The 17758-nt window shown below is 42.2% G+C and overlaps 3 protein-coding genes across 4 annotated transcripts; 2 read left to right on the top strand and 1 right to left on the bottom strand.

The window, feature by feature from the left end:
• The first annotated feature begins 1288 nt into the window (after positions 1–1288).
• Positions 1289–6202, top strand: LOC120818028 (tetraspanin-8). Of its 2 annotated transcripts, XM_040174769.2 has the most exons (10): positions 1317–1707; positions 2099–2197; positions 2436–2501; positions 3047–3163; positions 3268–3342; positions 3499–3594; positions 3679–3771; positions 3988–4059; positions 4588–4671; positions 5421–6202. In XM_040174769.2, exons 3-10 carry the CDS (start codon positions 2451–2453, stop codon positions 5553–5555), a joined length of 723 nt encoding a protein of 240 aa, XP_040030703.1. In that variant the 5' UTR covers positions 1317–1707; positions 2099–2197; positions 2436–2450; the 3' UTR covers positions 5556–6202. The 2 variants fall into 2 exon arrangements, with proteins under 2 accessions (XP_040030702.1, XP_040030703.1); XM_040174768.2 differs by lacking the exon at positions 2099–2197 and having other exon boundaries at positions 1289–1707.
• A 546-nt stretch (positions 6203–6748) lies between these two features.
• Positions 6749–11767, bottom strand: LOC120818155 (tetraspanin-8). The gene is made up of 9 exons (XM_040175004.2): positions 11470–11767; positions 10692–10757; positions 10164–10277; positions 9981–10055; positions 9769–9867; positions 9173–9259; positions 8704–8763; positions 8454–8537; positions 6749–8195 (listed from the first exon to the last, which is right to left on the bottom strand). The coding sequence occupies exons 1-9, from the start codon at positions 11548–11550 to the stop codon at positions 8091–8093; spliced, it is 771 nt and encodes a 256-aa protein (XP_040030938.1). The 5' UTR covers positions 11551–11767; the 3' UTR covers positions 6749–8090.
• On the top strand, positions 11711–17729 carry LOC120818068 (ras-related protein Rab-19). The gene is made up of 4 exons (XM_040174826.2): positions 11711–13389; positions 15130–15313; positions 16001–16104; positions 16196–17729. Exons 1-4 carry the CDS (start codon positions 13195–13197, stop codon positions 16382–16384), a joined length of 672 nt encoding a protein of 223 aa, XP_040030760.1. The 5' UTR covers positions 11711–13194; the 3' UTR covers positions 16385–17729.
• Positions 17730–17758: the final 29 nt, after the last annotated feature.

A 17758-nucleotide genomic window follows, 5' to 3' on the forward strand; every position in this document is an offset into this window, starting at 1 on the left:
TTAAGTTAGACTGCGGTGATCACAGACTATATGCGCAAGTATGCTGATTTTGAGCACATAACGTTCTCCAAGGCAAACACACACTTTTTGCCCAGCTGTGGGGAGGACCGAGGAATGCAATAGGTCATCCGCAACAAGGAAAAAAGAAAAGAAAAAAAACGCAGCCAGAGACAGTTGCGAAAAGGCGACTTTCGCGAATGCTTTTGTTGACAACGAGCTTTCGGTTCCAGTTCCAGTCCAATTACACAATTTCCTGCAAACCCTGGACCCGGTGACCAAACTGCACAATGATTGTATACCGAGGCATATTGCTAATACTGGTGGTGCTTTGGACCAAGAGTCACCCCGGGAGTGGGGGAGGAATGACATCTGCTGAGGAGAGTTTCAAGCAGAGGCTTGTTTCACAAACGCGTGCTGCTCTTTTTCTGTATGACGTATACTTCTGTGTAACGAGGCGTATCAATGTAGAGGTTATTGTGTTGCGTAATAATGCTGAGGTGGCGTATCCAGTACGCCAAACAAGTTCATGTTCTAGGATCGATATATTTATGCCTCCATCATTCACTCATGGAAAGATGGGCACAGCAGTGAAGTTGAGAAACGACTTCATCGGCGTGCGCGTAAACACAGTCACACATTCGAACCCCCCAATAAATGAGAGACGTTTTGTCCCTGTGCGTCCTTCCGCCCACCAGCATCCCAAGAGAGGCAAAGAATGTCTCTCTCTCTGCATTCAGAGGCTTGCAGATGTGTGACTTTGTGCCAACACGCACTCATTTGTGTGAGCAATTGATTTTATTTTATTTTTTGTTGTGTGCTGGTGAAGTTGAGTGAAACCTCGAAGCTCTGAGCGCGAGCGGATGTGGGGGTCTGTATTAGTCGATGTGTTCATCTCCATCTCCAGATGTTTGCACGCTCCATAAGGACCAGCTCAACTCTGCCTCAACAAAGGAAATTCTTCTCGGGGAACTTCAGGGAACTCTGATGTGGACAGTGTGTGTGTGTATCGGAGGGGCGGGGGGGGGGCAGGGGGGGGGGGGCTCTGATGGGCAGTCATGTGATGCAGCCTTTTACTATAGTTTCTTTGTTTGTGTCGGAGACATCCGCAAAAAAGTACTTTATGGGCGGGGGGGAGGGGCTGAGCTGCAGGCTTTCTTTCGCCATCGTTTTATTCATTATCTGATCACTTCCTTTCTCTGGTTTTTAACTGGTAGTCTTTCTCGGGTATATTAGTCATGTTTACGCGCTCTCTCTCTCTCTCTCTCTCTCTCTCTCTCTCTCTCTCTCTCTCTCGACCCCCATCCGGACACACACACACACACACACACAATCAAGTCAGCGCAGTCAACAGAGAAATGTACGGGGGAACAACTAAGTGAATTATAAATGAACCTCTCCACTCACGCACGCACGCACGCACGCATACGCATAGCTCCTCCACACGGGGAGGGCCTTTTATTAGCAAACCATAGGGGGGGGGGCTCCTCCTCCAAAAAGCCAATGGAACAAAAAACAGGACACATTGCGCAACATGCAGAGAACTTCCAATAATACAATCCGCGTTGGACCCCTCTGGATGCACATGTTTGTTTGGACTCGGAATAACTTTTAGACCGTCACACTTCGGAAGGACCAAAGCGCATCAACATGGGGAGAGCGAACGTCTGCTTGAAGCGCTGTTATTATGGCGCAATAACTTTGATCGCGGTAAGTGTGCGTTTTTGTTCTTATTATTCCACTTTTGCCAGCCGCACATTACAGAACGAATACGGAAACAGTCGAATCAAAGCATGCATGGGAAAGTGTTTTGGGAAGGTGAAAAGTGTAAATAAAGCAGCTGTCGGATCGGATTCTCGGTGTCTGCGGGTTGAAAGTGTTTTTCCGGGTAATTTGTTCCAGTAATGTCTTAGTCCGCCTTAAATGTTGAATGTTGCATGAGCACTGCGGCTAAAGTCTATTGGAAAGTTGATTTATGGACAAATCAAAATGTGCTAGTTTACATTATTCTTTTTTTAAACATTTCACTGCAAACATGTGCAACATTTTTGTAATATTGATTCATTGTTTGGTCATTTTTGGTCTTTTTGTTTTGTTCTAGTTCTACCTCAAATCCTAAAGATATTGGATTACATAACTAAATGAAAACATCTGAGAGGGCCCATGGAATTATTAAAAACCTAAAAGGGAAAGTACACATGTGAGCAACATGCTGCTTTAATGCTTTTGAATTGTGTGAAGACGTCACTTTGGTCATTGGAAACTTAACTGTGTACATGTTTGGGCTGCACCATACGTTGAAGAGCACCTGTCCTCTGCAGTATGTTTCGTGTCCATCAAAAACACAGTAATGAGCTTGCATTGAGGGACCTTTGGCATTTCTGCTAACTTTATGCTGAAAGAATAAAGTACCACAGAGTGTGTTCCTGCTGTTGCAGATACTGAGTGGCCTGATGCTGGCAGCCACCCTGTTTAGCCATGGACACCTGCACAATCATGACGAGGTAACCCATATTCATCGCAGTTCTCATACAACTCATCAGCCTTCTAGAACGCATTCCCTACATCGCATTTAACCATACGTCGACCTTTTTGCAAACAGCGTCTTTGTACTGCACTTTTAAATCAGTGTTTTTGTATTTTATTCGATGTATTTCTTATGCAGTTGCAGGCATGGGCAAGTACTTTCAACTGTACAGAAATACATTGGAACTTCTGGCTCCCTTTTTGAAACACATCCAAATCTAAAAATGTCCTTATCGAATATTAATTGTATACAGATAAATGAAAGTGGAGATTGTGCTCTACTTGTGAGTTCTCCCAAGTAAATAGTGTTTGAACTTCATGTAAATACTGATCTCCAAACTCGAGCAAAATGGTGCTGAAATAATCCTGCTGTGTGTGGATGTTTATGCAACTTGACATTTACAATATCCTGATTTAGTTGCAGTCTGTGTTGAAACTAGCAAGATTGACCTCAGGAGCCGAAGGCCCAAAACTTGTTGGACTCTGTGTTTTCCTCTTGCTCACAGTGCTTATCTCTCCACAGATAGAGATAATGATACCCAGCATTTATTCCCTATATGGTATTTGCATCATTACTTTGATCCTGGTCTTCCTCGGTGTGTATGGTGCTTCGAAAAAGAAGAAGTGGGCGCTCATAGTGGTATGGTATACTTTACAACGTCGATAGATATGGTAATAATATACAAGTATGAATCTCCTTGATGTCTCCTTGATCGCTCAGGTCTGTTCATGTGTGTGTCCTAGTTTGTAGTTGGAATGATCCTTGGCAGTCTGGTTTTGATTGCAGTTGGCATTGGCGGCCTGGCTCGGCGATCACAGGTACTACAAAGTTGACTCTGACATGTTTTGTCATTTTTTTCGACCAGTCTTTTAGACCTATAGTTGGTATATAGTGTTTATAGAGCTCAAAAGGGCAAAACATATTTAACTTTTTCAATATTCTTTTTTTCTTTTATATTTCCGTTTGTTATGCAGGAGGATGAGAATCTAAAGGTGCATTATCTCGAAATGCTGCCGCTGAGTAATGCCAGTCAGAGTAACATTGACGCCTTAAGGTTTTTACAGACTGAAGTAAGTAACCTTGTGCGCATGTGTAAGTTACTTTACTTTCAATTTCATACATTGAAGTAATGCTCTGTGCTTCCGTCTTAACAGCTGCAGTGCTGCGGCCTGGATCAGGGCTACCTGGATTGGGGCTACAACATCCCAGAATCATGCCTGTGCACGAACAAGTCCACTAATCCATGTGTGAGAGTGAAAGACTTCATTTGTACACCAAACCCTTATGTATCGGGACCCATTGATGTATTGTATGCCCTTTTTGTTGTTCGCGTCTTACGCACTTTGTCTCGTCGTGCTGTGAATCGCATTGTCGCTGAAATGCGTGACACGCGGGTAAACTTGCCTGGCCTCCGGGTGAAGTGTAATAGCTGGTGATCCTTGATTCACGTCTCCCACTTCTAGGTGGCAGCTCCCGCAAACAGCAGCATCTTTGAGCTCAAGGTCGATGAGCGGCACGTCCTGATTTATAAAGAGGTAACGAAAACAATCAAATTGTTCCTTTCTTCACTCACAGGTTGGTCTTACTGTAGAATTGCCACTGGGAAATCTGCATTACGAGTGCAATGCAACAAGAAGCTTTTCTTAAGATCCTTTTTTATACAATAAGTGAATATACTCTACGGTGTGATCAGTCGGCCCTTGCATCACAGCCAGCTCCACCACCACCACCCAAACCGCGTGTTCATACCCGCAGACGGACTGTATCATTTTATGCATTTGCGACTTTTTAAAATGATATACCTATAACAAACAAAACAAAATTAAAAAAAACATTGTATAGCTACCAATCACACACCATTCAGGTGGGAATGACTGACGTTAGCACAGGCTATTCATATTATAACATATTATAACAACTATGCAATAGATAAGGATTTCAATCATCCCATTACCTCTTTTTATATCCGGTTTCTGGGATTTCTGGGCCTTCTGATCCCTTTTTTAAATGAAGCGAGGCTCTCTTGTAAAGTCACATTTGTTTGTTGTGCTCGTCTGTTTCAGCCATGCCTTCCGTACATGGTTGCTCATGTGATGGTGTTCTTAGACACTACAATGGGCATACTCCTGGGAGTCATATTATTGTGGGTATGTATTCTTCGTCTATATGGGTCTGTCATAATTGTGCCCGTCTACTTGCCTCCATATGTATCTTCTCTAGCTTCACTATGCCTAGTTCTTTGTTTACCCAGCAGCTCTCTCTGCAAGGTGTGTAATGGTTTTCATGACATTTATTCCGTAATTCAAAGCCGCCGTTTTGCTCTTTTGTCCAAAGCTTTAAAGCCTTCGTTAACCATAAATAACGCCTTTTGACAAAATCGGATTTGAGGTGGACTTCAATAACTTTTCTTGGGCCTAAAGTGGAGGTTCAAAGTTCAATATTGATCTCAGAGAGCGCAACACACGAATAATCTCAACTCAACGTCTATTGAGTAGCTTTTAGTTTTTTTCATAAGGGACTCGGGACCCAACAATTTTCCATAAATCATCTTAACATCTTGGAATATCTCAATCAAAAATCATTGTTATAACTCCCTCAGTAGTACATTGGCACAAGTGTTATTTATGAATGTTTCATATGAAAAAGGATATAAACAAAAATAACAAAATATAGATCTGGGGTAAAATAACATTTTTGCAAAAACAAAAATCACATAACCCCGCCAGCTAAGAATGAAAAGTGCAGGTGTTACCAATAATATTGTTAATTTGATCATTTGTGACCACAATTTGCACATGTCCCTTCTTACTTGTGACCCATCGACACTCTCAAAACAATGCACCGCTAAGCGCATGGCAGGAATCAACGCAGCCTCTCTGTTCCCGTGTCCCTCCAGGTGTTGTCGGTGGTGTTGGGTATCGTCCTCTTGTGTCAGATGAGTAAGAAGGAGGACGTCCCGGTGGTCGTCTACAGTCAACAGGCCAAAGCGGGCAACTACTCTCCTCTGGCAAACATTGTAGAGCACACCTGATTGGGATCGGTACAACGGCGCAACGTGTTTCATGATGATTTAGTGTTTTTCCCCAATATGAACTTTTAAATTACTTTGTTCTCTCTCGTCATCCCTGAAGATGCAGTGCATGTTGCCACAATGCTAACACTTCGGGGCCGTGAAAATGCTCAGAAACGGCACACACGCCCGTTTTTATAAGCACACGTATACATAAGCCTGATATTAAGTCTGAGAGCTCACACCCTTCTGCTATACAAGAGAGGTGTGCGGTTGTCATTTAGCACATTTGTTTGCAAGAACTCGCCAGCAGCCAAATCACTCGCGTTGTAAGATATGAAAATTAGTAAAGGCAGTTTGCATGGGATGGATAAAACAACAGTGGTTTTAACCAAAGCACAAACAGAAATATTTACATTATGGATGTATTAAAGCTTTAATAAGTAACTGTTCTTTATGATTGTGTAGCTTTCTGTAATATTCTGTATTCGACCAAACTTCATTTAAATGTATTTTAAAAGCTTTTATCACATTTGGATGAGAGAAGCTACTGAAGCGCTTCCAAAGATCTATGGTACAGTTTTATATGGTATGAAAGAAACAAAGACTTTTTGGGTGAAACACTTTTTTTTTTTTTGTCCACAATAAACTGAAAGATGAAAGTGCCAGCGCTTTGTGTCTTTGTTCTTTGCCACCTCAGTGTGTCTGTATCCGGATCAGTGCCCGCTGCCACTTTCCATTCCATCTACACATCGGAATTGCACGATAGGAGTATTTGCTGAAATACGGTTTGAGTTTGGGCTGGATGGAGATAGAGGTGACGTGGAAGGTGCAATTAATAAAGTGTATTTGATGTTTCGGCTGCATCTAACCGGTTCTGGGTTCAAAGTTTGTAAAAACATGGCTCGTCTTCTCCGACAAAGCTTTCACGGACTCTGCTTACTCCTTCTCTCTGCCCAAGAAAGGGTTCATGAATGCTCAGGAGCTTGTTCTGTCCCCATAGTTCACAATTTGATGTCAACTGTGCCTTGCTTACATTGATGAAATGCTGTGATTGATGATAGGCTATTGAGGGCTAAATGAATTTCCCTCTAAAATGGATGGAAAGCATGAAATGAAGATAGTCGAGTACACGTACCACAACATTTTATACTACTTATGTTATTATTTCAGCTTGAATAAACTATTTCTAAGTAAAAAAAACAAAACGGGAACAAGAGTCACACATTTTATTTCTGCTATTTACAAAATATTACATACGTTCATTCCATAAATGAAAAACAAATTGTGTATGACAGAAATAAAAACACCCTATTTAGCAAGATACTGTATATTAGGCATTAATGGTTAAAGTGCACAGGTAGACATTGGATCCGCTGTTTCAGATGAAATTCATTGTGACAATATAATGGTCAAGGAGACATTTCAACCGCAGGCAGCTCATGCAGCAAGTCATATTAGGAGTGATGTGGCGTAAAGGCTTCTTCGGTGAGAGTGGCTTCAGTTGGGACACTAGAGTCTCTGCGAGAATATCGGTGACGCGCTCTCTTGCAACAGTCTCTCACAACAGTCTCTCACAACCTGTCTGCAGTGGCTTCGCCAAAACGTCTCCAAACCGCGAAATTCAAATTTTGGAAGCGTTTGAGGATTTCCTGGACGTCTACTGAATGTGCAACCGAACAGAATCCCTTCTCCTCATAGTGGGCTTCATTTACCAACTAAATGTGCCATAAGAACAACTGAATGGAGTGATGAAGTTTTAAATATACATTGTGCATTAACAAGGCATCAAGACATTCGGTTGTCCTAATGAGAGCTGTGGCTCATTCTGTTGCCCAACCTGATTATTTACCCAAGAAAATACATTGCTCTATAATAAATGATTGATTATATTTCAATTAAAGCACTTTGTAAACACTGTTTAAGAAAGGTGCTTCGTAAGGGTTATTAACATTAATATTTGTTCAAAGATTATTGGTAGCTCTAATGCTTAGAAATCCAATGAGTGAGTTTAAGACAAGTATGAATATTGAAATATGTCTTTGAAAGATGTTGGTCCGGTTGACAAATTTAACACATTGAGTAATTGTGGTACAATAGACGCAATTTGATTAATATGTGTCTTTTCAAAGACTAAGTGATGTATGCAGGTATGAAGTAAATGGAGATACATAATATCTGAATATAATCCAGATAAAACAACACTTCCTGTAAATGGCAGAATTGGCTCCAGCTACTCAATGAAAACAGATGGCTGATAAATGCTTGGTAAGATATTCATTTCCAACAAATGCATCTGAGGATGTGCTGACTATGTTGATATCCAGCACATCTTACAAGACAATGTTTTACAGCAGTGAGGCAAAAAAAAAGTCATGTAAAACGATCTCTCTGCATGTAGATTACTTTTCAATATCATTTACATGCATTAACAAAAATAAAAAGATATTTTGCTATAGCACAAATTAGCCGCAATATTATATGTTTACATGTGCAAATTCAAATATGGTATGCTTGATATTTAATTTGAAGACTGTATCAAAACGTACTGGGTGACTAGAAGGCGCCAGGTACATATCTGTTTGATTGGAGAAGAGCCATAAACTCCTGTTTTCTTTTTATCTGACCCATCAGCTTGATGCTCATCACGAGTAGAACCAACTGCGAAGGGAAGCAGAGGAGTTACAAGCATGCTGTTGTGCTCAGTTAAGGCTACCAAAAAGGTTTTTCTGCTGGCCTGAAAGACCAGAACTCTTATGCAATACGTCTGCACCACGACAGGAAGTGGCTTATTTGTACGTTTATAATAACAATGATCGGTCATATATTACATTTAAGCAATAATTCAACTATCTTTTTGCATTACTTGCTATGTGAGTTCCTATAAAATATACATTTGTGGGGAAAAAAAAGACTCACCCAAAATACTCCGCTTCCAAATTGCACAGCCATCCCCAATGAAAATGCGAGCTTCAGTTCAGAAACATAGATCGGCAGGCAAGGCTGTGGAAAGAGGTGCAGGTTAGACTGGCGATGGCAAATTTACTCTCAATTGCATGTAGCAAATTGCTGGTGTGGGTGTCCTGCTGCCCTTTTGTTTTTTTGTCAGAAATTTTGGAAAGCAGTGCTGAAATTTGAAATGAATTCTGAGTGAAAATACATTTTTTACCTCTTGATAAACGTACTGGTTCTTTGGAGCCCCCAGTGTGGCGCTGCCTCGTAGTCGAATCTGGAGAGGAGGACAAAAATCCCATTACATAATATGACGAAAATAAGCTTACTGGCAAAGAATTCAGATCCTTTCGCCTTTTCGTATTCATACTGTTTAATGGGAATGAAGCGTTAATTCCTTAATGCTTAATCTGCAGCTGTACTACGGAAATGTATTAAAATATGTTGGATTCAGCTTTAATCCACTGAACAGTTAGTTTACTTAACAAAGTTAACTAGGTAATAGTATAAAACATTGGTAGATGGCTGCTTCACTTGTGTGTGTGTGTATGTATAATATATATATATATGTATATATATATATATATATATGTGTCTTATTTGAGAAAATGTGAGTAGCTGCAGGAACTGAAATGCTAAAAGATCTTCACTGATGATAAGCTTCTTATATTTAAAGGGAGACTCACACATTTCCCTGGGTAGTGACAGTTACAGGAGGCCGGGATGGAGGAGCCCCAGTCTTTATAGCCTTCAATAAGACCACAGCACTCAAACTGGAGGAGACAAAAACACACACAGGCCGCGCAAGACGTAAATGAAACCAGCATGAACTGGATTAATAAGCACAGATACTTGTCTGCAGATCCTGATATTCCCATCATCCCCTAGACGGCTAAGCAAAGGCCTCTACGCTATTCTGGCAGCTCTTCTTCTGGCCAAGAAAATTCCCCGAAATTACCACAAAGCTCGCGGGGTTCGCGGAGAGGACAGCGTTGCCGTCCTCGTAGTCATGAAGCATTATAACACTCATGTTAGTGCATATTTTTTACGAAATGTGTGGCCCTGACTTGCACTTCAAGAGGAACACAACATGTCCAATGTCCATAAATGAAGATTTCAGGTCAATGTCTCATCTGTATCAAATCACTTGAAGTATTCTGTACAACTATGGGTTCACTGCAACAATGACTGCTAAAAGCTCATGGGTTATATTTTTAATGGTGTCAATCTCCTTAAAACGTCTTCTTAAATTGAACATCAACCTAAAATAATAGCTGCTTACTTCTTGTTGAATACTATACAGCAGCGTCCTGTTGGCTTTGCTGGTTCCGCTAAGCGGCATCATGGACAGCAACTTTGACTCCTCACGGGCCACGCGTTTCTGGGGAGGGAGAAATCCAGATGTACTGTAGCCTAGTCAAAGGTACTGTGATTACATCACATGTTGTAAAGATCCAAATTTGCAGGTAAAAGCAAGGCATCAAAGCACTATACCTCATAAACATCTTGGTAACTTAGCGCTGTTCTCACAATTATGGTTTGACTTGCTGCCGCCATCCCAGTTGCATACTACAACAAACGGTCAAACCAGAGTGAAAGTGAAACATCATTTGCGGAACGCCCCTTTGAACATATGCAAAGATGTAAAAAGCAGTTTGTTTGGGGGTTTTTTTATACCAGAATCAAACACCATCTCTTCCCTGTACAGGCTCCAACCACACCGAGCACCGAGAGCAGCAGGCAGCCAATCTCCACCACGTACATGATCACCACAGAAACATTGGACACCAGCTGAGGAGAGAAATAGCATCGGCTTTAAAGGGCATCCGTCCACTGGCTCCACTATGTTGTTATTCGTACTATTTTGCAGTCACAGATGTATTTCCAAGATGGCTATAAAAGAAGTCAAAAGGTCAGGGTCAGCCACAGCATCTGAAGATAATTTACTGTCTGTGCCCAAGGACACTTCAACTGTGTGATGCTTGCCAGCATTTAAAGCTCAAACTCAGGCCTTGAAAAGACGTTGCTGTGGTGTGTTGAGGCATTATTGATCAAGAAGACCACGTGAACCAGTGCATTAATAATCCTCATCTTGCCCTTGAATGTCCCAGCAACTCTTGTTTTCCTTGCAAGGCCTAACAACAGTTATTTATTTCTCGGAATGTATTCTCACACACTAAGAGAAACCTCTTAAATTAGTCTTACTTTGCCGGTTTGTATCAGGTCTCTATGCCAAGCTACTGTCATCGTCAACATGAAGAAGCACAGTGCCTTTGGAGAAAAGAGAACAAACATTTTTTAAGTTTGCAAGTGAAGAGGACATGGAAGATGACAGAAGATGAAGCAAATACATATTTTAGTATTATAATGCCTGTGTCTAACTTTGTATTCAATCTGCAGAGATTGTTTTAATATCTTCTATAGTTCACTACGGATGAATGCTTAGTCAGTGGCCCAGATATCAAGGATTATTCTAAGATAATACCTTTGGAGGACAGGAACATTACAGCTAAATGCAGACTCATACGGCACATGAATCCAAACCCACAGTTTGGAAATATGAACTCACTGTAAACAGTAGCATTATAGGGACACGATAAATATTGTTTCTGGGGATGAGTGCATGTGAGAAAGGATTATGGTGAGGACGGTTATCCTTTTGCTAATACAAATTCCAACCACCACGATGGCTTCTTTTTTATATAGGCTATAATCTTCTTTGTATGTAACCATAGAAAACATGTATCACATGTTACATAAAACGCAACGCAGGAAATGCCATGCTATTTTTTTGATGGAGGGGATTAGCATGTTTGCATGAGAAACGGACATCCAGCACTAGCATATTGTTATTTGGCTTCATTCTATGGCGAATGATGATTTTCGTCCAAAAACACATATTTACACACGGGAAGAAAAAAAAATCAAATAGGCCTTCGGGTCTTAAATTGCACTCAATAGCGATGAATTGTAGGTTACCTACCATATGCACAGCGTTTGCAAAAATAAACGGCCTTTTCAGACTCATTTTATCCGCCACCACGACAACTGCACTCCGATGCATGTTGCTGCTTCTCTCCCAGGATTTCGACGCCCTTTCACATGCAGAAAATATAAAGGCTGCAGACCTATGATCAGAACAGTGAGGGCATCTATCTGTCTCTATCTATCGCACAGGACGTCACTGTGTGATGCGCTGGGTCGGTGCTGCTTTCACGGGCGGTGGGAAATATCCGAGCCAAGAGGATTAGCGCACGCGGATAATGTTCGGCTCCGCGATTGAAGGAATTCATTCAGGAATTCGTGGGTGCAGTGGGTGTGAATAATGTAAGCAGCACCATAAAATGACTGAGCAGCTGTGTAACCCCTTAGTACCCTCGGAAAAACATAGAGCACAATCCAGAGGGTTTAGTAAATAAAAACTGATTTTTTTTTTTTAAATAAATGGATTATACTGTCCCACATTCTTGATATATTTAAATTAAAATCAAACATTACGTTTACAGGGATAAATACGTACTAAGAACTCAGTAACTGTAAAATGTAAGCTCCACTACTTGTTTGCCAAAACTCTCACATATCTGAAAAACACAATCACAAAAGATTTGACCTCTCTGACTTTATCCAGCTGTTATTATGAAGCTATTGTTAATGCTGCTCACGATACATTGGGAGGCCCAAATATTCCTCCATCGCTTATCATATTGAATATCGGTCATAGGGGGGACATTCAGCTTAAAATATTTTGCATTTAATGTATGACCCAAGTCATAATTCCCCCCATTGTGTGGCCCATTCCTCTACAGCAACGGCAGGGATGGAGGCAAAGCAACTCCTTAATTTGGAGAATTGTTCAAATTCTCCCAAAATCCTTGAATGAGTGTGACTGATTTCTACTGGCCAAATGACTGCATTTCCCAGGATCCCACAGCCTCAGCGGGGCTGGGCTACTTCCCTAGAACAGGTAGGGCGGGTTTCTATTGTTTCCACAGGTGCTATAAAGAGGAAGAGACAGAGTGTAAGTCAGTAAAACCAGTAAAACCTGATGACAGAAAGAGGCAGGTGAAGGCAGCCGGTGGAGGAAAAAGAGCCGACTGTGTGAATGAAGAGCAGGTGGATTGGACGGCAACCTGGATTACAGACAAGTGTCTTTTGAGAGTGTATTTTGCTTTACTTTTTCCCGGGGAGGACGGCTAACTGGGACCTAAAAGGATGGGATGTTTACTCCCACTTTCTTTTGCCTGAGGCCAAAAAGTGGGTCAACACCTGAGGAGCAGCTAAAAGGAGCAGCACAGACGGAGGCAGTTTTGTCCTACTAAAAAGGGAGCACCGTCAGCGACGGGCAGATTGGAATGGATTGCGACGGAGGATGTTGGGAATGCAGCATTTTTAACCTCTGAAAACAGGCAGGGTTGATATTTCCACATTGCTGCTCAGTCCCTTGCAATGTGTAAGCCTGGCAAAAGATTGGTGCGGTGAATGAATGTCAGCCACATTATGAACTTTGAATAAACCGTCCAAACACTCAACTGGTTTTACTGCATTTACACTGCCGGTGGAAATCGTACCCGGTGATCAACAGTCAACAAAAGAAACAGGAAAGTGTCCCCTCATTCAAAGATTAAACACCACCCGGCATCTATTGACCTCAAAGTCCACGTGGTCTACAAGGGAAGAGCATCAGAGAAGACGCCACCGTACCTCCACCATGCAGACCCCAGGGCCCGAGCACAATGACTCTTTTGATTTCCTGTTCAAGATCATCTTGATCGGAGACTCTAACGTAGGAAAGACCTGCTTGGTTCAGAATTTCAAGTCCGGGATTTTCTCAGAGAGACAGCAGAACACCATCGGAGTGGATTTCACCGTACGGACCGTGGACATCGAGGGGAAGAAAGTTAAGGTCAGAACTCTATGTGGTGTGTGACATAAATGCATGGGGAGTCCTTTTGGGCCTGTGTGTGGGGTTATGTGGTGATCCGAGTATGAAGTGTAGGACCTCGAATCTGCCATATGCAGACCAAAAAAGCTGCAGTCCGTCCTAGCTTCAGGCCTTGTGAGGCATTATGAAGTCTTAAAGGTAGTAATGGCAGAAAAACTAAATTTGATTTGCTGAATCCTGTGTGGTTTACCTGTGTCCAGGTCCCAATCCTTGTTGTACTTCTACGAAGAATTAACAGTAATATGTAAATATTGGCCACATCATACCTACTGTTTTCTTTTAATTAATTTGACTTCAAAGCTGGTATCAAATTGCAATCTACGTGGTTTTGAAAATGATTTAATTTGACAAGGCCAATCCTGCGGAAACCCTAATTATACCCCAGCAATGCTGGCTAAGTGCCTCAGTCCTTCTCATGGGTGTCAGCTGGTTATGACAATGACACGCTGTGTGTATTAAGGAAACATGCCATTTGGTAGAATGAGAAAATGAAAAGTACTTTTTAAATTGAAAACGGCAGGATGAACGGGATGAATGATACCCCACAGAGACGTGTCCTTTGGGTACAGTTTCACTTGGACAAGTGGGCTCACATGAAAGACCTGTCTGTCAGGTTCCTCTGCTGGAGCTTATGCGTGGAGCAGAAACCAACCAGGAAGGGGTTGCAAGATTGAAAAAAGACTAAACGATTTGGGCAGATAGTGATTGTTTCCGCATGTATCTAAAGTTAGTTACCTGAATACGTCTCACCCGAAAACCCGTCTGTTCACATTCATGTGCAAATTGTTTCTCAGTCTTGACCTTTGGGCAGACGGGCTGCACGGTGGCTTGGTGGTTTATCACTGTCGCCTCGCAGCAAGCAGGTCCGGGAGTTTAATGCCACCCAGCAGCCTTTCTGTGTGTAGTTTGCATGTTTCTTCTGTGTGTCTGCATGGGGTCCCTCCCACAGTCCAGAGACCTGGTCTAGGGGTTCGGGATTAGACTCAAAATTGGTGGAGTGAATGTGAGAATGAATGGTTGTTTGTCTCAGTTGTTTGCCCAGAATGACGAAATAAAGTCAAGGTTATATCAAATGCGCTGCCCTTGTTTTTGTCTTTCGGGTGCATGTTATTCGGTTTTGACCTCGCCAGGAGGAAGGAACAGGCTGTGACTTAAACCGCACACCCACGCCACCCATCTTTTGTTCTAATTACAAAGCAGTTGGATGACTCAAGAATCCAAAATCATCATCTCCACTCAACAGGTTGGAGCAGTGGTGGCTTTAACGTTAGAGAACCCTGTACAGAGGTTGACGGTTGAAAGCTCCTGTTTGTGTTTTATTTGATCAAACTTAGACAACTGAATCAAAGCATCCTTTTTTTTATGTTGTCCGGACGCACACTGTTAAACAGAGTTCAAACCAAACGGACCGAAAACAAATTGAGCGAGTGAGTTTAGATTGGTTGCCATGACAGCCGTTACCACGTTGCTCAAATGCTCAGGGAATATTCTGCTGAGGGACAAACTATTACCTGTGTGTGTGTGTGTGTGTGTGTGTGTGTGTGTGTGTGTGTGTGTGTGTGTGTGTGTGTGTGTGAGTAAACAGTCTTGCTCTATTTTCATTGGCATTTTGCTGTTCATCCACATGTCAGCCACACATCCATCCGTGTGCATTAAATCCATCCAGCTCATTCCTCGCCCTTGTCTGCGTTTGTGTAACAGATGCAGGTGTGGGACACGGCCGGCCAGGAGCGGTTTCGTACAATCACCCAGAGCTACTACCGCAGCGCTCACGGCGCCATCATCGCCTATGACATCACGCGGCACTCGACCTTTGACTCGGTGGCTCATTGGATCAAAGAGGTGGAGCTCTATGGAGCGAACAATGTCGTGCTGGTTCTCATAGGTGAGTGAAAACCGGGCATGTTGGCGTGTGAGGTGCGCTAATAGTGTCTGTGCAATAGTGGGTTGATAGAATATAAGAAAGATTTGAAAGCCTAATGCTATTTGATGCAATTCAATGAGCGTGTCAGCGTATGAGCGTAAGTACCATAATAAAAGTCAGCTATTCCGATTTGAGCAAAGACACAGTACCTATCTAAACTGAGTGCACAAACTATGAACACACAATTTGTTTTGGATCGACTCATGCAAAGAATTCACCTTTGGAACATAAACAAACATAGACCTCTTTCCACTTTGCATACTTCCAATGTATCAAGCATCACATTACGGACTTTGCACTTGAGTGTAGAATGGAACTTAACTTCTAACCCTAAATTAACATGAATGCAATCGGGAAAACAGCGCAGAGCGAGTGCATGCTGCACAAAGAGCAGCATGCACTTACAACGGTTGTAAAATGTAAGCTTTTCAAATCACTGGATCAATTACATTTCAGGAAAATTACTTCGTACACATAGCTGGTTATATCACACTTTGCTTGCAGCAGTACTGAAAATACCAGCATTGATATCAGGTGCACTGATAATCCTATTACCACATATTGGTGTTGCCAAAAATTTGGGTCTGATAAAGACAATTCTGAGGTCTTGTGTTTGCATCTTAAAGCTCCCTGATTGTCTCCACGTAGGTAACAAATGCGACATGGAGCCGGAACGTCAGGTTCCGTTTGAGGAAGCCTGCGATCTGGCAAAGGACAGAGACATACTCGCCGCTCTGGAAACATCAGCAAAGGTAATGAGTGCGCTTTTGCTTTTTGCTTCGTTTAAAAACGCAATGGAGTTGGCCGGAATCTAAAGTTCTCTATTTCCCTCTCCGTGTCAAGGAGAGCCAGAACGTGGAAGAAGCCTTCCTCATGATGGCCAGAGAGCTGCTGTCTCGTAACGGCCTAAATGTCCAGCGAGAGGACTCGATAGGCAGCAGCACACCTCGAGTTATCCTCCGGTCCAACTCTCGGCCTATCGATGGCTTTGCAGCTGCCTACACTCCACCAGAGAAGAAGACCTGTTGTTGATTTGAAGTTAGAACAAAAAGGAAGGGGAAGAGGGTGAATTACACATTTGATAACGAATGTTTGAGAAGAGGAACGGATAAAGACCCAAAGATGAATGAGAGTTGAATGTGGCCGGCCAGGCCGCGTGATTCCTCACAATGAGGAAGTTTCCAACTTTAGGAAAGTGTTGACATATAAATTCAGTGTGAATCAGTAAGCTTTTGCAACTCATCCGACCCAAAAGTCCTGTTAGCCGGTGCTATGAGGACACAACCAGGGCATGTTAGTAGGAAATTGGGGACGGGTCTCTTTTATTTCAATTATTCCTGGTGAATATTTTTCTCTTGCTGTTTGACTGTTACTTCTTTTCTTTTTTAAGCTGCCACTACCGAAATGAATTAAAAGCCCGAATGTAAAGTCAAAGACCTTTTTATTGCGGTGGTTGGACACCAGAAAACATACTCGAGCAGCGCATGTGGCCTCAGCCACGCTCTGCGTCTTTTAACCATCTGGGTCATTCAATGTTGTAATGGTGCATGAGCCCGTCCTTCTCACCCGAGGGACCTCTTGCAGTGCTTCTACGACGCGTTGTGATCCTCCGCTGCCAAAAGTACTGTGAACGTTTGTTTGATGACAACATAATGTCTGACATTTTCATAACTGTAAATAGTAGACTTTGAATTTCTTCCAGAAATCCTCCTGTTGACCAAAGAATGGTGAACACTAGAGGGCGCTGTGCTGTTATGCATGAGCCTCAGCTGCAGGCCGGGTGCTCATTGCCTTTAACAACAAAACGAAAGGTGATTTAAAACGCTTGTGACTGCGCTAAGAGATTAATTGATTGCAACCCAATATGCAACATGTACACAGGAAAACACTTTTCAGATCACCGTCAACTTTGCCAAAATCACTTTCTTATCCAACACCATGGGGCAGTGTTCTTACACAATTAACCTGCCTTATTGATTCATTTATGTGGAAAGACAAATGTCCTTGTCCTTTACCCCAAATTGGACGAGCAATAAAATGGTTTTCCATGAAGTATGGGAGATGAATTTTGTCATTGTGTTTTCGCGCAGCAGGATATGCATTATTCCGGTTTAAAATGGCCTTGGGGGCCTAAAGCATGACAAAACCATGAATAAAGATGATGAGAGTGAGCATCCAAATTACATTGGTTTGCATGTTAAACCTTCTGAATGCTGTAAACGTGTGGGGACTTATTGGAATATTGGATTTGGATGCTAAATGCAGAAGGTGTTCATCATCATTATTAGTCAGGTATCAGGCCACCCGAACAACTGAAGTGTATCTGGAAACTCGCATGAACCAATTAAAACACAGAGAACTAAATGACAAAATAAAACTGCATCTTGTCTTTTTTGGTTGTTAACT

This window comes from Gasterosteus aculeatus, chromosome 4 (assembly GCF_964276395.1).
Source record: "Gasterosteus aculeatus chromosome 4, fGasAcu3.hap1.1, whole genome shotgun sequence".
NCBI lineage: Eukaryota > Metazoa > Chordata > Actinopteri > Perciformes > Gasterosteidae > Gasterosteus > Gasterosteus aculeatus.

Coding starts and splice junctions, on each gene's coding strand:
- LOC120818028 (XM_040174768.2), top strand. CDS start 1,648: ATGGGGAGAGCGAACGTCTGCTTGAAGCGCTGTTATTATGGCGCAATA. Junction 2,502..3,046: donor ACCTGCACAATCATGACGAG/GTAACCCATATT, acceptor ATCTCTCCACAG/ATAGAGATAATGATACCCAG. Junction 3,164..3,267: donor AGAAGTGGGCGCTCATAGTG/GTATGGTATACT, acceptor TGTGTGTCCTAG/TTTGTAGTTGGAATGATCCT.
- LOC120818155 (XM_040175004.2), bottom strand. CDS start 11,550: ATGCATCGGAGTGCAGTTGTCGTGGTGGCGGATAAAATGAGTCTGAAA. Junction 9,260..9,768: donor TGTATAGTATTCAACAAGAA/GTAAGCAGCTAT, acceptor TGTCTCCTCCAG/TTTGAGTGCTGTGGTCTTAT. Junction 8,538..8,703: donor ACCAGTACGTTTATCAAGAG/GTAAAAAATGTA, acceptor CTCTTTCCACAG/CCTTGCCTGCCGATCTATGT.
- LOC120818068 (XM_040174826.2), top strand. CDS start 13,195: ATGCAGACCCCAGGGCCCGAGCACAATGACTCTTTTGATTTCCTGTTC. Junction 13,390..15,129: donor TCGAGGGGAAGAAAGTTAAG/GTCAGAACTCTA, acceptor TTTGTGTAACAG/ATGCAGGTGTGGGACACGGC. Junction 15,314..16,000: donor TGTCGTGCTGGTTCTCATAG/GTGAGTGAAAAC, acceptor GTCTCCACGTAG/GTAACAAATGCGACATGGAG.